The sequence below is a fragment of the Humulus lupulus genome, chromosome 8, assembly GCF_963169125.1.
Source record: "Humulus lupulus chromosome 8, drHumLupu1.1, whole genome shotgun sequence".
Classification (NCBI taxonomy): domain Eukaryota; kingdom Viridiplantae; phylum Streptophyta; class Magnoliopsida; order Rosales; family Cannabaceae; genus Humulus; species Humulus lupulus.
In genome coordinates this window covers 22,330,119-22,354,185 of record NC_084800.1, presented here as the reverse complement: position 1 = coordinate 22,354,185, position 24,067 = coordinate 22,330,119, and the positions used below count along the sequence as shown (strand labels likewise).

At 32.3% G+C, this 24,067-nt stretch overlaps 1 protein-coding gene and 1 long non-coding RNA gene across 5 annotated transcripts; both read right to left on the bottom strand.

Annotated features, from left to right (window-relative positions):
• Positions 1–91: 91 nt before the first annotated feature.
• On the bottom strand, positions 92–6,473 carry LOC133795138 (uncharacterized). The gene is made up of 4 exons (XM_062232586.1): positions 6,167–6,473; positions 3,968–4,063; positions 3,782–3,843; positions 92–1,666 (listed from the first exon to the last, which is right to left on the bottom strand). The coding sequence occupies exon 4, from the start codon at positions 1,664–1,666 to the stop codon at positions 92–94; it is 1,575 nt and encodes a 524-aa protein (XP_062088570.1). The 5' UTR covers positions 3,782–3,843; positions 3,968–4,063; positions 6,167–6,473.
• A 6,489-nt stretch (positions 6,474–12,962) lies between these two features.
• LOC133796282 (uncharacterized) lies at positions 12,963–22,297 on the bottom strand. Of its 4 annotated transcripts, none has more exons than XR_009875422.1 (10): positions 21,958–22,297; positions 21,519–21,633; positions 21,391–21,422; positions 20,753–21,085; positions 20,044–20,080; positions 14,550–14,644; positions 14,210–14,453; positions 13,808–14,128; positions 13,672–13,767; positions 12,963–13,601 (listed from the first exon to the last, which is right to left on the bottom strand). It is a non-coding gene; the product is annotated as an uncharacterized LOC133796282 (long non-coding RNA). The 4 variants fall into 4 exon arrangements; XR_009875423.1 differs by having other exon boundaries at positions 14,550–20,080; positions 20,753–20,824; positions 20,959–21,085; XR_009875421.1 differs by having other exon boundaries at positions 14,550–20,080.
• Between the last annotated feature and the right edge of the window lie 1,770 nt (positions 22,298–24,067).

Below are 24,067 nucleotides of genomic sequence, written 5' to 3'. Positions count from 1 at the left end.
CATTATCTAACAAAGTCCCAAGGATGCTGTCGCACACATTCTTCTCAACATGCATCACATCTAGGTTGTGTTTTAACTGATTTGAACTCCACTAATCAAGTTCATAGAAAATACTTTTTTTCCTCCAATTACTTTCCCCTGCACCTCGCTTGCGCTTCACCCCCCCAAATCTGTCATGTTTACCAGACACTTGAAGCGGTAAAGCATTGACTTGATCTAAAACTTGTTGACAAGTAAACTGTTGTGGAGGATTTCTTTTCTCAACTTTGCCATCAAATTCCTTGTCCCTTCTATACTTATGATTACTCCTCAAGAATCGCCTATGACCGACATACGATGTCTTACCAATCACTCGAATGGAAGTGGTGTCTTCATTGCACGTTGGACATGCTTTAAACCCTTGCCCGCTCCAACCAGACAAGCTACTACGAGCAGGGAAATCGTTAATTGTCCACAGAAGGGCTGCACGCATCTTGAACAATTCATTCCTTGTGCCATCTCTTGTGTCGACTCCGTTAATCCACAATTGTTTTAACTCATCCACCAAGGGTCTTAGAAATACATCCATGTCTTTACCCGGTGATTTTGACCCAGGAATAAGCAGAGTTAGCATAAAATACTCTTCCTTCATGCATAGCCAAGGGGGGAGATTGTAGTTCATCAAAATCACAGGCCACATGCTGTATGATAAGCTCATGTTGCCAAAAGGATTAAACCCATCAGCAGCCAAGCCTAGACGAACATTTCTAGGATCTTTTGCAAAATCAGGATGAGTGGCATCAAAGTCTTTCCATGCAGACCCGTCAACCGGATGACGCATCACCCCATCTTCTATTGATCTCCCAGTATGATGCCATAACATGTCATTAGCTGTATGTCTTGAACTGTACATTCGCTTTAATCTGGGAGTCAACGGAAAGTAACGCATCACCTTGTGTGGAACCTTTTTCCCCTTCTTCTTTTCATTGACCCATCGGCTACTCCCACACACATGACATGAATCTTTGCTTGCATGCTCATTATAAAATAAGGAACAATCATATTTACACACATGGATTGATTGATATCCCAACCCTAACTTACTCAACTTCTTTTTCGCCTCATAGTGTGTTGGGGGAATTTTATTATCTTTCGGAAATGCAAATTTTAGTAACTTCAACAATTCATCGAAAGAGTTATTTGGCCACTTCCCTCTAACTTTCAAATGCATCAACTTCGCCAAAAAGTTTAAGGATGATATCCAATCACAACCCGGATACAACTCAGCTTCAATCTCGTCGAACAACTCGTCATAATACTGTCCCATTCGACTGCCAGACACACCATCTGCTTCCTCTACATTTGTCGGTAAGATGAAATCATCAACGACGTCAACCATCTCGTCTACATCTTCATTCTCCTCAACTACCTCATTGGCGACACTAGCTTCCACCTCACCGTGGTAAACCCACTTTTGATAACTCTGTTGAAAACCCTTGTCAAAGACATGAGCCTCCACTGTATCTATAGTTTGTAGTTTAACATTCAGGCACCTCACACACGGGCATAAAATTCTCCCATCACAGTCTACGTGTTCTTTTGCCATTCTCAAGAAGGCTTGGAGACCGTTCCAATAAGCATCACAGTTACGCTTCCTTAATGACGTCCAACTCTTATCGATCGGCATCTACGATACAAGAATAAACAATAATTAAAACTTATTGACTATGTGTGTGTGTGCCCTAATCCACCTTTTCACTCCACTTCTATAAGGGTAAAGGACATATCCCATTCAGATTTGTAGTATACATATAATTTAATCTACACTCTTAAAATTGTTTCGTTTATGTAAAAATTTCGGCAGCACCTCCCTATAGTTCTCATAAGTGGGCAGACTAAAATTAAGTTTACCCACTTACGAGAACAAATAAGGAGACACATATTGAAATCTCTATTAACGAAACAATAAAATGAGTACTAGATCAAATTATAGGTACACAACAAATCCAAACTATCCATGCGGACACATACCGTCCTGGATAATTCGGAGAAGCATATTTAAGAGTTCTTACTGACTCAGCTTCACCGAACGGGTCTAAGGCTTTTCGTGATTGAAAATAATTAATAAAACATTATCACTAAGTGATAATATATAAAACGTCTATCCAATCTTTGGTGATCAAATTTTATCACCAAAGAAAAGCAACAAAAAAAGAAATATTTTTTAACACTAGATGTTTTATGTAGGGCTGAGCATTGGGCGGGTTGGTCGGGTTACAAGGCATTTTTACCCGTCCAATGTCATAATCGGGTTAGCAAAAGTGACCCGTAACTTGCCCAATTAAGAAAAAAAAAATTTAACTCGTCCAGTAATTTGGGCGGGTTGGTCGGGTCAACCCACCCAAACAAAAGTGGTATTTTTTTTTTTAACATTTTTGTAATTTTTTTCTTTTAAATACTAATACTAATAGTGTGAAGTTTATATTTTTAAGCTTAAAACAATATTTTAAATTTATAGTAAAAAAATTAAAACAAAACTTAATTAATTTATATATTTATTTGAATATATTAAAATTAATAAATTCTTAATTGGGCAGGTTGGGTTATATTGGGCGGGTTGATAATTATTTTTAACTCGCCCAATGTAACAATTGGGTGGTTTAAATTTTTGTCGATTTATTCGGGTTGCGTTTTTTGGCGGTTTTTTCGGGTTGGTTTGGGCGGTTTATTCGGGTTGGGCGGGTTGTAAAAAATTTTGCACAGCCCTAGTTTTATGATGTCTTAAAATCTTATGATATTAAATTATAATTTTGTAATTTATTTTGAAATTATTTATCTAACTTTTAATTTATTTTTAAATTACTAAATTTGTTAATATTAAATTAAATTATAATTTTTTAATTCATTTATCTAAAATTTTAATTTATTTTGAAATTATTTATCTAATTTTTTAATTACTAAATTTGTTAATATTAAATTAAATTATAATTTTTTAATTCATTTATCTAAATTTGTAATTTATTTTGAAATTATTTATCTAACTTTTAATTTATTTTTAAATTACTAAATTTGTTAATATTAAATTAAATTATAATTTTTTAATTCATTTATCTAAAATTTTAATTTATTTTGAAATTATTTATCTAATTTTTTAATTACTAAATTTGTTAATATTAAATTAAATTATAATTTTTTAATTCATTTATCTAAATTTGTAATTTATTTTGAAATTATTTATCTAACTTTTAATTTATTTTTAAATTACTAAATTTGTTAATATTAAATTAAATTATAATTTTGTAATTTATTTTGAAATTATTTATCTAACTTTTAATTTATTTTTAAATTATATATCTAATTATTTAATTTATTTTTAAATTTCTAAATTTGTTAATATTAAATTATAATTTTTCATTTTATTTTAAAATTATTAAATTGTTAATATTAAATTAAATTATTTATCTAATATTTTAATTTATTCTTTAATTTATTTTGTTAATTCTAAGAATTTAATGTCTTATTTATTATATTATTATTTATTTAGTCCTCTAAATCTACCAAAATTTTGACGGCATAACATCTTTATTATAACATATCCCAAAAATTTAAAACCCTACAAAAAACACTCAGAAAATTCCCAGAACATTCACAATATACATATTATTAATCAAATTTAAATATTAACACATACTACAATTTTATACACATATATAAATATATCACTAAACACATCTCACTTTGTACACACATTCACATATTAATTATATTAATTAAACCAATAACATAATTAAAAAATAAATACATTGATGCCACAAAATTATATTATACCAGTGACCGAATTTCCAAGAGATACTCTTTCAATTTCTACACAAAATCAACCCAAATAATTAAATTTAAACGAAATTAAATCAACTTAATATATATATAAATATATATATAAAAGCAACTATATATATATATATATATTCTGAGTTGGGTTTCAGCTTACCTGGGCTTCGGCGTCTGATAGATCGGGGAGAGATCGGAGAGCAGACCGAGAGTGAGGGTGAGGTGAGGGTGCGACAACAGAGAGATCAAGAGTACTCTATACATAAATAAAAATATAACTCTAAAAAACACCAATAATGTCTAAAAGCAAAAAAATCAAAATCCAATTTCTTTTAACTAAAAGTCTTCAAAACTTTGAACTAAAGCAAATTATGATATAACAAAGCAGTACAAGCAAAGAATTGAGCATGAAACATAAAGATATTCCAGAAAATATATTTGACTATAGCCAAAGCCCAAACATACAGAGTTAATCAATCTCCTTATGAAAACAATAAAGAATCATTCTTCAAAGTGATGAATTCCTGCACATGCACAAATTATCATTTTGAACCAAAACTGTTAAAAGCAATATTTAAGGCAATTGTCCATAAGAGTAAACCAAAATATCATACATCAAGCATCAAACAAATTGAAATCATCAAACTTTACAAATAAAAAAATAAATTAATAACTTATATCCATAATTTAGTTAAACTTCGAGAACTATAGGAAGCTATAAATATAATTGATGAAAACAAACATGAAACATGGTAAGACTATAATTAATTCACAAAAAAAATAAAAAATAAAGTGATGAGTAGTTGATTAATTTCAACACGACTTTTTTGCCAAACAATAAAATCTATAAATAACTAATATCATCAACTAAATTTTGGGTATTAATAAGTATCGGAAGGGGAGGAATTGGCTTATAATGTTTGTATAATCAAACTAATAATAATATTATTATATTTTAGCAAGTTAAAAGTCTATAGCATTAATTTAATTATATCAGAAAGTACCATCAAATATAGTAATTATTGTTGATATCACTCGTGTGATTTTCTTTACATCTTTTTATCCCCTTCATATAGTAATGGAGATTTTTATTAATTAATATTATAGTATATCAAAATCTCATTGTACAATAAAATTGGTGTGAACAATTTATAAATATGAAGTCATGTTATACAGGGCAATGCTAGTGTCTCCAATATCATTTCTAACGACTTTACCATCTAAATTTTCATTGATGATTACCCTCCCATATTCGGTAAAACAATACATTTTATGCTTATATTAACATAACATGTATGAGATGATTATAAAAAAATAGTTGTATTATATTATATTAAAATGACATTGTATATACCAGTAAACTAAGGGTATCGAAACCAATATCTGTATTGCTAATTTGCTGGGCCAAATTCATTAAACAAGTTACAGACCTGAACTGGGCTAAACACCCCAAACTCAGGCCAACAAAGCCACAGAACAAACATACACATACACAAGACTTTGAATTCATAATAGAAGGCTTAACAAAAAACCCCATTGATGAGTTCATAACAGAAGGTTTTAACTGAGGATTTATGGTCTAGACTCTAGAGTTCAACTTTCACAATATACCTAAGCTGGAGAACCCATATATACATAAATGATAAATGTATAGAAAATATAATGATAAACCAATATCTTCCACGAAATTGATCATAGGAACTATTTACAAAAGTCATAAACACATACATACCCAAAAATTTCTATCAAGAAAAATCCTAAATAACCATGTATGCCTACCCAAACATTTTAGAACTAGAATCATACCTTAATAGCAGAAAAATACAAATCTAAGAAAAAGCTAATTACAGGAATCATAAATACCCATTTTACATAATCTCCAAAATTTCTACCAATCAAAAATCATAAACCCACATTAGAAATTTAACCATTAGAAATAGCAGAAAGTCTAACCCTAGAACTTTAACCATTAGAAATAGCAAAAAAATCTAACCCTACGGATCTGATTTGGTTGTCATGCCTTTCTTCCAAAGTCCAAACCTTTAGAAGAGTTATTGAGATCGAAGTTGATAGAAAGAGAGGGAGAGAAATTGAGAAGGTTAGCCATGAAAGTTAGTCAACAATAAAAAATCAGAGACTAGTCATACTACAAGATTAACAAAATTAAAGTTACTGTGACATCTAAATAGCCATTCCAATTTTTCAATCCTTTTCATTTACACTAATTTTTCTTAATGCAGTGAAGATTTTATTCTACTCACTAAGCTACGTACAGAAAAAAGAAAAAAGAATACAGAGCCGACTAAAGCACTAAATTTAAGAAAAAACAAACATATAAACCAAACAAACTACAACTCACAATGATCAAAGGTGAAGCTGAGAATGGCCAAGATCGTCAGAGTACGAGGCTGGCAACCTGAGAACGCCGACTGTCGTCGGAGTCGATGGCTGGCGAACTGAGAACGCCTACTAAGAACCCCAAGATCGTCGGAGTCGGAGGCTGGCGGACTGGAGACGATGCAGAGAGCGGAGAGAAGCTGGGGAAATAATCTCCTCTTCGATTTTGGAACGAAGATGCAGAGATCTCAAACTGAAAAATGCAAAAAAGAAACGAAGGAGAGTGGAGGAGATTAACGATTTAGGGGTTTTATTTCTTTTTTATTAAATACTGAAATATAATAATAGCAATGAAATGGCAAAAATATCCCTACAACCATTTTCCATTTATTTTATATTACGGTGTATATACAATATTGTTACACCCCCAAATTTGGAGATTCATTTGTCTAATCTCTTAGCTCGCGAGATTGCAGACCGAATATATAAATTAAAGAAAATATGACCATTTATACAAATGAATATATATATCCAAAAGCTACATCATTGGTCCGGTTTGAGCATGAGCTAGGTGCGCATCACAACGAGACCCCCGTGAATAATTACTGAAAGGGGTAAATAGAGTCAAGGCATACTCTAATAATTTTCTCTAACCATAGGGAAGTTGGATAAACACGATAGAATTAATTTATTTTTTACTCTTTGATAAAGAATGAATTCCATACCAAAGAGTGAGGGACAAACTGTAGTGGGCAAAATCAGTGACCTTAATAAAAAAGAATCCAACAAGCAATCACTCAGCCCAATGAGCTAGCCTAATTAGCCAACAAGGCCCAAACTCATGTAAGTGGGCTCGCGTATACAATGTATCATCCAAACGCCCAAAACAATACCCGAACATGAACCCGGATACGCTCAGTCAGTCAGGGACCTTGAAACAGTCAAGGCTCCCACCACATTCGCCAAGAATATTTCGGAAAGAAACCACTTGGAACGAGTACAACTTTTTCTTAGTTCAAGAGTAGTAGCTGGTTACGATTTTGAAACCAAAAGAAAAAAGTTTTCCCAAACTTGTAACCTGTTACCATTTTTAAACTTGTAACCTGTTACAAGTTTTAAAACTTGTAACCTGCTACAAGTTTTAAACTTGAAAAGGTTGTAACCGGTTATAATTTATCTCATTGCTAGTTACCTGAATAAAATTTTGAAAAAAATGACAATTTCATATTCAAATTCTCAACTAATAAATTAATTGTTGGTCTCAATTTTTTTAATAGAATTGTAGATCGACTAATATTGATCTTGAGTAGCATAAAATCAATCGAAATTGTGAATGAAAGTTTACAATATGTGGGAATGTGGAAAATTTTGAAACTTAATTGCCAACAAATAAGAGTATAAATCCTGTAAATTTTTTGGTAGAAAAATATAGTGATCGAGGTAGAATGACATATGAAATTATATTATTACATTAATTATCTCTTTAATTAAAATTTTAAGATTATGGAGTAGTTTTCTTTATAGTTAAGGGTTATTTCAAAACCCTAGACATGATATCTTGAATGCATTGATGAATTTTATTTTTTTTATTCCCTTATATTAAATTGCTTCTATCTTTCTATTTGAATGTCATGGATCTTGTAAAATCTTGTTTTGATGGCCACTAATTAAGGTTTTGCATTGTTCTACTATCATCTTAGGATTTCTATTCACCTAATAGTTTAGGATTCTAAGTAAAGTGATAAATTGCAATTAAGGTATTGTGACGGGTATTCCAATTGTGATGAGAAATAGAACCTAGGTTAAATGAATTGCATACTTAATGAATTTGTTGCCTAGATTAACCTGTTTCAACAATGTGTAATGCTTTTACTAGGTTAAATAGATTGCATGCTTAATGATTTTATTGCTGGGTAAAAATGGTTAATTAAGAGCGCTTAGCTTTAATTAATTATATTAGGCAAACTGGGATAATTGACTAGTTAAGTGTTATCTGCGGGGTTAATAGTTTAATTAGGAATAAGGAATATTATTCATCATTGTTGATAGATTGATTGTTGAAGGTGGAGAGTAATTCTTGACTATTTCTTTAATATCGTTAAATCCTTAGTTATTAAATCATTGATATTTATTTCATTTTATGTTTTTAGCTATTAAAACTAAAACCCCTTTTTAATTTTAATCTAGTATTAGCATTGGTCTAGAATTAACTGTTGGCGTTGGGGTCAATAGCGACACATTTTAACTGTCGACATTGGTCTCGAATTAACTGTCGGCGTTGGGGTCAATAGCGACAGTCAAAAGCAACGGTGACAGTTATTAGCTGTCGGCATTGGTCTCTATGCCTACAGTTTTTAACTGTCGGCGTAGAGTCACACTAAGCAACTACGACAGTCAACAAAGTTGACTGTCATGGTTGGGTGTCGGGAAAGCCCAGTTTTGTAATAGTGAGTGAGAGTGAGGGTGAGGGTGTGGGGACGGTGGCGGTGCGGCTACAATCAGCTGGCTGAGATCGAGAGTGAGGGTGCAGCGGCGGTGCGGCGGCTGAGATCGAGAGTGAGAGTGAGGTCTGCGACAATAAATAAATCGAAACTATAAGGCAAAGAGGAAAATGAGGGTCTGTGGCTGTGTAATTAGGTTTTATGCAGTGGAGGAGAATGATAAAATGTATCAGGGGCGATAGTCTATAATAATTTTAACAAATGGCAAAAATTTCAAAACATCAGGGGCGACTAATGATGTGTCGCCCCTGATTCTAGAATATTGTCGCCCCTAATAATTTTCACAAGTGGCAAAAATTTCTCAACATCAGGGGCGACTGATACCAATATCAGGGGCAACTACTGATGTGTCGCCCCTGATTCTAGAATATTAGGGGCGACATATAGTCGCCCCTAATAATTTTCACAAGTGGCAAAAATTTCAAAATATCAGGGGCGACTCATATCAATATCAGGGGCGACTAATGATGTGTCGCCCCTGATTCTATAATATTAGGGGCGACATGTAGTCGCCCCTAATAATTTTCAAAAGTGGCACAAATCTCAAAACATCAGGGGCGACTATGCGTCGCCCCTAATAATTTTCAAAAGTGGCACAAATCTCAAAACATCAGGGGCGACTAATCATGTGTCGCCCCTGATACTATAATATTAGGGGCGACTATGCGTCGCCCCTAATAATTTTTCAAAAGGCAAAAATTTTCAAAATATCAGGGGCGACTCATACCAATATCAGGGGCGACTAATGATGTGTCGCCCCTGATTCTAGAATATTAGGGGCGACATATAGTCGCCCCTAATAATTTTCACAAGTGGCAAACATTCAAAACATCAGGGGCGACTCATACCAATATCAGGGGCGACGAATCATGTGTCGCCCCTGATACTAGAATATTAGGGGCGACGTGTCGCCCCTAATAATTTTCACAAATGGCGAAAATCTCTCAACATCAGGGGCGACTCATACCAATATCAGGGGCGACTAATGATTTGTCGCCCCTGATTTTTAGAATATTAGGGGCGAGATATGTCGCCCCTAATAGAGTCGCCTCTAAAACCAATATTTCTTGTAGTGACTATATTACTGATTGTTTTTAATTACTGCCTATATATATTTAGTATTTTCGATAGGTGAATAATTAGCTTCAACTTTAATATTTTTATTACATGACGGTATATAATATAATTATATAAGATTTTTCACAAATTTTCAGAAAATTTGGAATAATTTAGAATATCAAAATCAAGATTCAAATAGTTTGTTTCAATATTTATACTCGTGTGTAACGGGCTATTTGAATCCTAATTTTTTCATCTTAAATTATATATCTGGAATTTCAAAAAAAAAAAAATTACAGTTCCCCTGTAAATATATTATACATCATCATGCAAAAAAAAAATAGAGTTACAATTTATCAATGTACCGAAAATACTAAAAATACTTATAAATGGTGATTAAAAACAATCACTACCCAATAATTGTATATTGAACATTATTGTATATATATATATATATCTTAAAGATGGCTCTAGAAAATAATATATAATTAATGTATTCATTAGCATAGTCTAATAGTATTACATCTCTTTTTATACTAGACTATGAATTAGGCAGAAGAGAATCTTTTTAATTAAAAAAATAGATAAATAAATAAATACTGATGCAAGTCTAAAACACTATTTCTTTCTCTTGAAAATTATTACAATTGATTTTTGATTATGTGATTGACAGTGCAACGGAAGCATGGGATAATATTTCAATGCAATAATAACAATTATTAAAACATAAGAACGAATCACTCTAGGAACCATAACTAGAATGAGATTTTTTTCATGCGCATGAATTTGAATAAAATAAAAACTTACAAATACATTTTCTAAATGTAGAGCACGTGTAGATCAAATAGTGTTTTAGCCTCCTAATCCACTATCTTCTATACTATGTCTGGCACAATGAAAATGAGAATGGTGGATGTCTATGTTATTTGGTAGGATACTCAACAATACACTTTTGAAATCTCAACACATGAGAGAGTGTTTTTCTCACAATTCAGAGAGAACAAAGTTCTCTATTTTTCTCTCTTGGCAAATCTATCGTGAAATTGCATCTCATCTATCTTTTTTTTCTTATGATGTTATATTCTAATAATATAACAATCAAAAGAAGACCTAGCCCTAATCACATGGACATTTGCGTGAGCCACAGTCTATTTTGACATTGGTTGGCACCAACTACAGGGCTTTGGGCCCTGTGGTATTTTATCTCTATAAAATGCTATTTGTTGGGCTTTTATCATATTATTTTATATAGTATACAATTCTACCAAAAAATTAAATATGATTAAATTAATTTTCGATAAAAATTAATTTTACAAAATCATCAATATAATTTTATTTACCATTAAATATTATTTCATAAATAATATCTTGAATATTATTTCACAAAGAATATTATTTTGTAAGGATAAAAATAATACTTTATTATTTTTAATTATTTCCTTTTAATACCAAAAGTGTTATCGAGCTAGTATGGGGACAGTATGGACCCATACACTACAAGATTAAAGGCTATTAGCAGCGGGACAGTCCGCCGCTAATTATTAGTCGCTAATAAGGATTATTAGCGGCGGACTGACACACCCACCACTAATAACATATTATTCTCGGAGAATATTAGCGGCAAAGCCCACTGCTAATGCCTGTGTCAGAGACGACATTATTAGTCGCGGGGTCTGCCGCTAATAATTTTTTCATTATATATTTTAAAAAATAATTTTAAATAAATTAATATTTATTAAATTTAAATATTTTAAAAAATAATTCACAATAAATTTTAACAAAATAACCAATTAATTAATTTAAACATAACTAACATATTAAATTTAATATTTATCAAACTAACTAATATCGCTATTGTCATTAAAAATAAATACAATGTTAATTTAATCAAAATACATAAACTAATAACTAAATAAAATCATTAAGGTCAATATTGTAATTATTCTCATCTTCAACATTTTGCTGTGGCAGTGGCGGCGGCGGCTGTGTCTGTGGCGGTAAAGGAATATAAGGCTGCTGTGAAGGTTGTCCAAACGTGAGGTCCCTAAACTGATCCCGAGGCTATGGCTGTATCGGGGTGGATAAAAGAGGTTGCTGCGACCCGCCCCCAAACTCACCATATCTAACATATATGGCTGATGCGAGGAACCTCCAACCTCCCCATACCTAACATTAGGTTGCGGATGCTGCATCGATCCTCCTTGAAAATTGGTAAAGTTAAAATATAGTGGAGGAGACCAGGAAGAGCGTCCAAACATGTATTGATTTTGATACTGCGGAGGTTGTTGCAACGACACATGTGGCAGATACTGTGGAGGAGGCTGGTATGTTGGGAATTGTGCCCTGAAAGCATATGTAGTAGACACTGTTTTAAGAAATAAATAAATTGAATTTGTTATGCATATATCTTAAGGACTATATTATTCTGTGATAATATTAAGTAACATAAGTTCATATATGTGATCTCAACCACGTACTGGTACGGGAGGATTGTGTTTGAGATAAATGAACTTGAATAGTTTGCGGTAAAATAAAGTTATAGAATCTTTAGATTAATTACTGCAAGTACGGTCCACTAGTATTATGAATACATGTGATCTAGATCCAGATTACTAGTGTAGTAGGACACTTTAGTGGAGGTACTTTATATATTAGAGAATATATAGAACTTGATCAGATGTGTTTATTAATACTTAGTTAAATACCGTTTCAAAGTATTAATTAAATCTATCAACTGATGATCATATACAAATTGATCTTAATCCTGAAGTTACTATGAACTCATGTTTATGTTATATGAGTTCTTTGATTCACTCGTTAGGGTTTGTCAGAATGATCAGACTAGAAACTTTTGTTTTGGGAACTCATTAATATAATGGCTGATGACATAGCATACAGATAAAGAATCTATACATTCTCGTAAGAGATTGAATAATAGTTCTCTTAAGGGTAGACTTTTGAGACTAAAAGGTTATTGAGCTCAAATTCATATAGATGCTCAATTATTTGCTCTAAGAAAATAATGATACTTTTCCATCTCTCCCCGAAAAAGATACAGAATCAATCTCAGGCCTATTTTCTTGATCTCATGTGTTGAGTACATCAAGTTGAATCAGAAATATACCATCATTTATTCTCTAAGTGTCTACACACTTCTTGAGGTGTAGAGAACGTTGTGGAAGATCTTGGTGTGAATACTTGGGAGCAGCTTAGAAAGGAAGATTTTTTATTTTATGAAAAGATAGCAAGGACACATGATTGGCATCAAGAAGTATGTTCTTTATTCTTTTCTTGTTTATCATTAATGTATGTATATTAATGGATCTGCATATTTAAAAGTAGTTTAAATATGTTACAAAATAATTGGTGTACACTGGGCCACCCTGCCACACAATTCCGCTGTGTATTACGAAATTCGTTCCTAACATGGTACTACTGTTGTGGCGGTGTATATGAAGGTCAGGATGGGCAGTGTTACTCTGAGAAGACATATCACCTTCAGAATATGATGGCAAATACCTCTGCAGAAAACTGTCAAACTATGGGTCATACAGCTTACTGGGTTGCTGAGGTGCTACCATCTGAATCGTCTCACGCATTGCCTTCATCATCAAAGCCATAATAGTCATATCTCCATTAGGCGTAGGAGTAGTATGTGCTTGAGACTAACTTTTATTTGTAGAGTTGGAGGTTGACTTTCTCACTTTCTCACTTTTCCTTTCACCCTATAACCCATTAATCTTTGGTAGTATGATCTCTCCCTGAGTACTTTAATTAGTATCTCGTATTGATCGACCGAGGACGAATCAACGCCAGATACATTACCAGACCCCTCACTCTGCTATTGAGACTGCCTATCAAGTTGTGATTTCAGAAGCTCCGCCACCATTTTTTTTCCTGTTTAAAGAAAATATTAGAAATAAAAATTAGAAACATTAGAAACAAGAAAAAAATAATATTCATTTACATAATCTTGTTGAGCTGCCTCGTTGACAAAAGTTTTTGTCGATTTTTTTATATGAACATCCCTCCAAGTATCAACAACATGTGCATCTGGTTGCTTCTATACAAATATAAACAAAATGTTTTAGACTTTTGGAGACATATTCGTGACGCTTAGCTGCCAACAATTTTGTGCCTTGTGTTGTTACATACTTCATTTGTTTTCTGTTTGCTTGGTTTTTAGCGGAGCGAGCCAATAATCTTTCGCTAAAAAATAACTCACAAATATTCTTCCATGTCTCCTTAATGCAATGGTCAGGTGGCTTAGAGAGGACATTCTCCTACTCTTCTGGTCCCGCGTAATGATTTTTGAAGTGTTTATGTCTGATGTTCTTTCTCTCACGACATCTTTCACCAATCTCCTTATAGACAGTTGCCAGAACTGACTCATGTTGTGGATGGCCGTCTATATTATAGTAATACTGCATTAAGAAGAAAAAAATAGATGACTTTGTAAATAATGCAAATAAATAATGTAGAGCATAACATTTGTAATTTTTTACCCTCATATGATTAAGCACTTGATCCTTAAACTGTTGAGGTAAATCAACAAAATCCAAGTAATGTCCCGAACACAACATTATAACTTGAGTGCCCAACATGCGAATAAAAGCTTGGTCCTCCTGCCCAACCAATTTGTTCATCACAGGATCAAGCTCTAGATCCAATGGTTTACCGGCTTTTTTCCTTTATTCTTCAAGAACATTATTACTAGCAAGGCCACGACCTTTCTTCTCGTCGGCGGGGCTTTAAAATTGATTAACAATAACCAATATTAGTATTGTTGATATGTTTCTCTAATAATATAATTTCTAAAAATAATTTTGATATAAAATATTTAACCTGACTCGCAGGATGACAGTACCCTAGAAGGATATGGCGGGTCTCGACCACCACTATCTCCACCGTGATATGTTGCTATATTAGCTGACATTATACTTCAGTTTAAAATTTATTAGATTAGCATTAGATTAAATTAGAGGTATACTAATTAATATCACATTCAAATCGTAGACATAGTAATTACAACAACAAAAAAACTTTATTACATTTCAATATATAGTTATGTTACACAAATAGAAAAACTAAATAGAGTAATGACTATCATTTCCATCAGTAATCAGAGACACATTTTAATCTTCACAAAGCTCAACTAGCAATTCATCCTCTACATCTGCGACTTCCTCATGTTCTGGCATATCACCTTTGTCGTCATCCTCTTCATCAGCCCCAACATATGAAACATGTTGATCAAATTGCATAATCAACTCTCCAAGGTCCACAGTCAACACAAAATTTGATGAACTTGTTTCATGTAAACATCAATAGCATCATTAACCTCATCAAAATTGTCTTTAATGTCCCAAATTTGTCAATGATTTACATCTTCTACAACTTTCCAATCATGACCTCGAAGTAGATCATCAAGACATAAAACTTTCTTAGCTTGGCTAGTAAGTATATACGACTCATCTTTATACCATTCACTATTGACGTTTATACTGGTGATATTATTTTCAATGATTTTTTTCTTCCTTCTTGGATTTGTATTAAACCATTTGTACCGAAATAATGCCACTGAATATGCACCGGTGAAAGATAGTGTCACTATTTCTTCAAGTGTACCATTATAATTAAAACCTTCTGTTCCGGCAACATACACTCCACTATTCTGTGTGATGCGCTTTTTATCTTGGTCGTGTGCAATAAATCAAACACCATTGACTATACAACATTGGTAATAGGTTGCCAAATGATCTGACCCAGATGCTAAAGCTAGCAATTCATCACCATTTTTCAAAAGACCCAAGCTTGTGCAAGTCATATATCTAAATACATAAATGTGTATTAGATTCACAAAAGATATCATTAATAAAATGAAAGTTCAAAGTTTAAAGCTACCTTCTTATGAAACCACAAACAAAAAATTTTCCTATGCAAACGATCATGATCACCATCTAGGTATTTTTGTCTAATCTCTTGTAGGTGTTCGCTGTTAATTAGAATAGGAAAATACCCGGATTAGACAAAATTAGCATGCTCATTTTGTCTAATCTCTTGTAGGTGTTCGCTGTCTAATCTCTTGTAGGTGTTCACTGTTACGATTCTTAATAACAAAAAACTTATAATAACCACACATGTTCTAATTTAAAAAGGAATCAACTTACTCTAAATAAGCCTCAATTTCAAGAGAATTCTCAAGTATGAACCACTCAACTATTTCACGAGTGTTATGATTGCGAGGCTTCAAAGTTTACTTTGTGAGTGGACGACATTGAGATTGGAAAATTGTAAGGTTTCGTGGGATATAAGTTGAATCTTCATTTCGATCAAGACAGTTAAATCTTGTTTCAATGTCTTTGAAATACATTGAACAAAAGGTCAAAGCCTTATCTGCAACATAGCCTTCGGCGATCGACCCTTCAGGGCGAGCTTTATTTCCCATGTAATTCTTCAATTTTTTCATGTACCTTTCAAAAGGATACATCCACCTCATAACTACCGGGCCACCCAATATAGCTTCTTCTGGTAAATATAAGACCAAATGAATCATTATGTCGAAAAAAGCTGGAGGAAAAATCAACTCCATCTTGCACAATATCTGAATAAGGTCATTTTGTGCTTCCTCTATATCTTTAGCATTTAAAGTCCTCAAACATATTTTCCTGAAGAAATTGCACAATTTTGTAGCGGTGGTCGATATAGATTTTGGGAGAAACTTGTGAACACCGAGAGAAAGTAATCGTTGCATTATCACACGACAATCGTGTGACTTCAACCCAATAATATTTATATCATTCTCGAACACTTTCTTCTTCAAATTTGAACAAAAGTCATTTGGAAATCTAACTCCTTTTTGTAAATTGACAAAAATGTTGCCTATGTGTCATAGTTAACACGTAAGGAGCGTGCGGCTTCATCAACTTCTCGTTCTCATCTTCATAAATCCACAATGATTCCCTCACGCCCATATTTTCCAAATCATGTATTGCAATAGTGGTGTCCTTAGATTTATCATTGTCTAAGATGGTGCCAAGGAGACTATTACACACATTCTTCTCAACATGCATGACATCTATATTGTGTTTGAATTTGTTTGTACACCAATACTCAAGCTCGTAGAAGATACTTTTTTTCCTCCAATTACCTTCATCTACACCTCCTTTACGTTTCATACCCCCAAACTGGATGTGTTTTCCTGGAACTTGCGGTGCAAGAGCATTAACTTATTCTAGTATATCCTCACAAGTAAACCATTTTGGAAGACGTCTTGTTTCAACTTCTCCATCGAACTCATTGTCTCTTCTCATTCGATAAGTACTTGGCAAAAATCTTCTATGACCAACATAAGATGACTTACTAATCACTAGGATGGAAGTTGTGTCTTCATTACACGTAGGACAAGCTTTGTATTCCTGACCACTCCATCCAAAAAAACTACTGCGAGCTGGAAAATTGTTCACTGTCCACAAAAGGGCTGTCTGCATATTGAACTGCGTGTTGGTTGTACTATCTCTTGTATCAACTTTGTGAACCCACAGATCCTTCAACTCATCCACCAATGGTCTTAGAAATGCATCCATGTCCTTACTTGATGATTTTGGCCCGGGAATAAGGAGGGTCAACATGAAATAATTATCTTTCATACACAACCAAGGTGGGAGATTATAGTTTGCCAACACCATAGGCCACATGCTGTATGCAAGGTTCATGTTGCCAAATGGATTAAATCCATCGGCAACTAAGCCTAAACGAACATTTCTAGGATCCCTTGAAAAATCAGGAAGTTTGACATCAAAGTCCTTCCACACAGAGCCATCCACTGGGTGTCGCATCATCTTTAGATTTCCCAGTGTGATGCCATATCATGTGGTTCGTTGTAATCCTTGAACAGTATAGTCTTTTTAACCAAGGTGTCAATGGAAAGTAACGCATCACCTTATGTGACACCTTTTTTCCTTTCGTCATTTCGGAAGTAATCCATATACTACTTCCACATACTGGACATGTTTCTTTAGATGCATGCTCATTATAAAATAAGCAGCAATCATACTGACACACATGAATGGACTCGTATCCCAACCCTAATCTTTTCAATCTCTTTTACGGCTCGTAGCACGATCCGGGAATTTTGTTTTCCTTCAGAAAGGCAAGCTTTAACAACTTCAAAAATTCATCAAATATGTCACTACTACAAAATTGGGCTTTCCCGACAGTTTTTAACTGTCGCTATTGAGCAATGACGTCAGTCGACTAACTGTCGTATTTGCCTATGCCGGCGTAGGGTAGCTACGCCGACAGTTAATACGTGTCGCTGTTGCTGGCTACGCGCCGACAGTTAATACGTGTTGCTGTTGCTGGCTACGCCGACAGTTAATACATGTCGCCGTTGCTGGCAACGCCGACAGTTAATACGCGTCGCCGTTGCTGGCAACGCCGACAGTTAATACGTGTCGCCGTTGCTGGCAACGCCGACAGTTAATAAGTGTCACCGTAACATTAAATTTATATATATAAATAAGAATTTTTTTATATATATATTTTAAAACTTTTAATTATATTTTTAACAATTGAAATTTGATATAAATTTAATTATAAAAATTACTCACATAATTAATTATTATTAACATAACTTGTAAAAAAAAATTATATTTATCAGAATAAAAATTCATATACATACAATATGTATTCATACAATTAAAATGTAAATAATACATCAAATCCCCATGAGATTAAATAATTATCAATAAAAATTCATTATAATATTATAAATCCATAAACTTAAAAATATATAATACAACAAATCTCAACAAGACAACATTCCCAATTTAATAATAGAATACCCCCAATTTAATAACATTCCCAATTCCCAATTCAACAAGACAAATCTCTTAGAGATTATTAAACAAAAACTGACCTTGTAAGAATGCCGACAAGATTTGAGACGGTTGGGAGACCAATGATGTTGTGAATTACAGTATAACAAAATTCCCAATTTAATAATAGAATACCCCCAATTTAATCATCATAAGGATTTCAGAAAAAAAATAATGACTTATTATGGGCATTTATGACACTTTGTATGCCTTTAAAAAATATAAAGCACAATAAATCCTATAATCACCAACATAATAAGCATCCTCGTTATTTTAACATCATTGGCAAAAAAAAATGAATACCATAAATATAATTAACCATAATAATACCTAAAATAAATTTCCAACAAAAACATATTTATATATAGATATATATATACCAAAATCAATGAATGTAAAAAAATAAATCACAAAAAAGAACTTAATTACAATAGTACACATATATACTCTAAATCTGAATAAACATAACAAAACTAAAAGCAAAGTATCCAACAAAAAATACATACATAATATATTCTTTAATCAACAAATCTAAAAAAAAAAATAAGCACCGACATCAAAACACAAATATACCCTAAAGCTGATTAACATAACAAGATAATAAACAAAGTCTTTAGCACTAACAAAGTAAACACAACACAAATATGCCATAAAATACCAAATATAAAATTATATACAGAGTACAAAGACCACCAACAGAACAATCTATATAAATACTCTGAATCTGAATAAATATAACAAAATCAGAAGCAAAGTATCCAACAAAAAATATAAATACATAATATACACTAAAATTAATAAATCTAAATAAATTAAGCACCAACACTAAAACAAAAATATACCCCGAAGCTGATAAAATCAATAAATGCTATTCCAAAAGAATGAAACTTAGAGTCCAATATAACTATGAATTATCAACCAATATGCTAATAATGTCAAATTTTTGTATAGCACTTTATACTATTGAACCTAAACGTGATTACAAGAACAAAAAGTGATGTTCAACGTTATAAACCACCTCACCAAAGACATTAGACAAGGGGCAAGAAGAAAACTAACATCGTCTAAAACAAGAAGTACAAAAAGTTATGCTATATGTGTATGCCAAAATGCAATAAGTACATTCATACAAGTATATGTTATAATCAAACCAATCAAACACAATTCAATTATAGGATAATCATAGACAAGTCTACATAAAATCGAACAACATTTTCCTCATACTAGCAACCAACCATCTATCAATATCAATTCAAACAATACACAAGTTTTCTTTCTTATCTCCGCAGCACACAAATTTCTCAGAACCTACTTCACTAAAACACACAAGTTCTCAACCTTCTGTTATCACCGTAGCACACAGTAACAATCACAGAACCTACTTCACTATAGATGAATATTTAAGATATTCAAATTACTCTAACATTTGCATAGTATTAAAATAAGAGTTAGAGGCATACCTCTTGCAAACTGTTGCGAAAAAAGTTTCTTTGAAATCTGTCTCAGCATATACACACATTTACAATGTTATAATATATAATGAAATTGAGTCAAATCAGAATTAAATAATAATGCAAAGAGGAGAAAATAAAATATAACTAAGGTATGAATGGTAAAAAGTTTATATACATTTTGTTTTTCCAATTAAAAGTTGATATAAATCTATTGTCCACCTAAATTACATAGAAAACTACATCATAACTTAGTTTATACTATTTTCAAAATGCAAAGATGGATTACACTTTTGATAGAATTCTAATATATATATATATACACACATATATTTATACCTACAAACTTTATAATATTTATGTGCTGTAGAAGAATCACAGCCAACAATCTATATGTTACATATGTTGTAGCTAGAGTGATGATAAATATAACTAATGTTCCATATTTCAATCACATGTCCAACAAGTGCCCTGCCATATCTCAAATCAAGTTTTCTAACATGTAGAATGGCAAAACACAGCCAAATGCAAAATGGTAAAACATAAATCATAAAAGCTTCCAAAAAAGTCTGTTTAGAATTTATTAGCTATTGATCTTTTACATGAAGTTAGAGTTTCAAAAAAGATAAAACTAAAATAGATACATAACAGTATTATATAATAAGATATGATGTATATTGTTCTTTATAGTATACTTCAAACATCAAACAAACGTAACCTGATGATATAACTATGGGCTGTTTAGAAGAGGTTGCAGCTAGTCAAAGCTTACATTGGCTTATTGACATCCCTGACAGTAACAAATGAGGTGAAATCACCATGAAAATATAATATTCATGAACCATAAGTGATAAATTTAATAGACATGTTTCAGTCTATCTTCAATCAATGAACAAACTAAAGAAGTCTAGATTAAGCTCAAACCTCTTCTCGCATTTCCTCTACTGAAAGTGTTCCAAGTATGCCTCGTTCTTGACAGGCTGAAATAAGCTCTTTTTCTGAAAGGGACTCCACTCCCTCAGCTTGAATCATCTTATCATCCTCCTTGATCCTATCCAATTATGATGAATATATACATTACAGAAATGCCAAGCAATATTGTCAATTTAAAAAGATTATCATCTGAACCAAAAATATAACTATGAACAGATAATGAAAAAATTATCTTACTGTTGTAATTACGTCTTGAAAATATATAATGAAATTCTATATAAATCTAATATCACATATTAGATACTAATATTAATTACATGACCAACTATCAATTTATGTGATCATAATTTCACATATGCAGCATTCCAAATATTAAACCAGATCATAATGGGTAAACCAGAGTCAAAAGTCAAAGTAGCATACCTTTGTGTTTCTTGAAGCAGATAAGAGAACAACTGCAACCATGATTATAAAACAAAGTTAATTTAAAAAAAAAAAATGAAACCAAAGAATAAATAGTTCAAAGGCTGTTTGGTTTAGAGTTAGCTTACTAAGGGACAAGACAAGAGGGACACTTGTACTTGGAAACTGCTTCATTGCAAACTTGACATTGCTTAGGGCCACCCATTCAAGTCTTCTGCTTCTGATCCCTCAAAAAAGTTTTAACTAGAAACAAACAAACACGCCCTTATTACCAGTGGCAGAGCTATGAAGGGTCATTGCTTAAAATGCTTAATATACATGTTTATATATATATATACACATATTATTTTCCAAAACAAGAACATAAAATTATCATACCCATTTCATGCGCCCAGAAATTGTGATTTAATAACAAATTTGAGAATAAATAGATAATCTTATCATATACATTATCTTCATTTTCATTCTATAGAGAATGATTTTGTTTGCACTTACAAGAATCTAAGCTGAGGAGTGCATTTCTAAGCAAAACCATAAATAAAGAGTAACGAACCATAAAGAAGATACCTGATAGCAACGAAGGGTAGAGAACCGGCAAAGTGGGTTCGCCAGCAGGAGCCTTCATCGTCCACGGTGGAGGCCAGAAAAATCCTCCAAACTCACAGCGGCGACGGAACTTTGAGGAGCCAGTCGCGACGGAGGCCGGCGAGTGGGGAGGCGAGCTTCACGGGTTGGCGGTTTCGGGGGCCAAGGAAGCTCGTGGTGGGGTGCGTGTCATTGGGTGGTGGCCGGAGATGGCTCATCTGGTCTGGCCGACTGAAATGCTAGAGAAGAAAAGAAAGAGTATCGGGCTGGGAAGAAGAAAGAGGAGAAAGAAGGGGATTCTAGGGATTCATTTAGGATAGTGATACAATTTTAGGGATTTAGTATTTTTAACTCCATTTTCTTATTTAATTAAATAAAATCTTATATTTAATATATTATTTCATTTATTTATCAATTATTTTATTAGGTACTCTCTTTAGTTAATTTACGTAAAAAAAATTTATGTTAAACAAATATTTTATCTAAATATGCTAAAAAAAATATTTATCTAAATCATTTTTAAATCCCAAAAAACAATTAGATGGCATTTTAAACCAATTTATCACCATGAGTTAATATAATTATATTTTTATTAAAATTAAAAATATTTTAATATTATTTTCATAAATAATATAATAATTGAGCGATCAATTTTTTTTATTTTAAATCTCACAATTTAAAATGTAAAATCTTCAATTCTTAATAAATTTCATTTATAAATTGAAAGAGTTCTTATTATTTATTCCTCAATAAATAATGATAATAATGATAGTTAATTTTATAAATATGTTAAAGAATAATAAATTTAAATTTTGATATAAAAATTATTATAAATACAAAAGTTAATAATATGAAAAATTTAGAAAAAAAATCTATTTTTTAATAAATACATCATTTTTATAAATATATATTTACATAATTTAGTTTATTTTTAAAATTATACTATTCATTAATTTTTTTACAATATTTTTCCAATTAATAAAACAATTCTTTTGTAACTAATACAAGTTTTATAAATATGTTAAAGAATAATATAGTTAATTTTATAAATATGTTAAAGATTAATAAATTTAAGTTTTGATATAAAAATTATTATAAATACAAAAGTTAATAATATGAAAAATGTAGAAAAAAAATAGTTTTAAAAGGTTTTAATAAATACATAATTTTATAAATATATATTTACATAATTTAGTTTATTTTTAAAATTATATTATTCATTAATTATAATTTTAGATTTTTTATTTGAATTTTGGCGACATTTTATGAATGTCGGTATTGGACTTTTATTAACTGTCGGCGTTGGGGTCAATAGCGACACCTTTTAACTGTCGACATTGGTCTCGAATTAACTGTCGGCGTTGGGGTCAATAGCGACACATTTTAACTGTCGTCATTGGTCTCGAATTATCTGTCGGCGTTGGGGTCAATAGCGACACATTTTAACTGTCGACATTGGTCTCAAATTAACTGTCGGCATTGGGGTCAATAGCGACAGTCAAAAGCAACAGTGACAGTTATTAGCTGTCGGCGTTGGTCTCTATGCCTACAGTTTTTAACTGTTGGTGTAGAGTCTCGCTAAGCAATTACGACAGTCAACAGAGTTGACTGTCGTGGTAGGGTGTCGGGAAAGCCCAGTTTTTGTAGTAGTGTGTTGTTAGGCACTTTCCCTCTAACTTTTAGATGCAATAACTTTCCTAAAAATTTCAGGGATGAAATCCAATCACAGCCAGAATACAACTCCGCTTCAATCTCCTCAAATAACTCATCATAATACTGACTCTCACCAGGATCCCTTTCTACTTCATCGGCGGTCGGTAAAAGGAAGTCTTCCACAACGTGAATCATCTCATCGTTTTCATTCTCATCAACCACCTCATCAATAACAATTTCTTCCGCCTCACCATGAAAAAATCACTTATCATAAGCTTGATGAAAACCCTATCAAATACGTGTGCCCGAACAACCTCCATAGATTCCAATATATTCTTATTGCATCTCACACATGGGCATCTAATTCTTCCATCAGAATCTTTATGTTCCGACGCCATCCTCAAAAAGTTTGTAGACCATTCCAATATTCTTGACAACC

Bases quoted from the DNA above. Each gene is read 5' to 3' on its own strand.
- LOC133795138 (XM_062232586.1), bottom strand. From the start codon at position 1,666: ATGCCGATCGATAAGAGTTGGACGTCATTAAGGAAGCGTAACTGTGAT.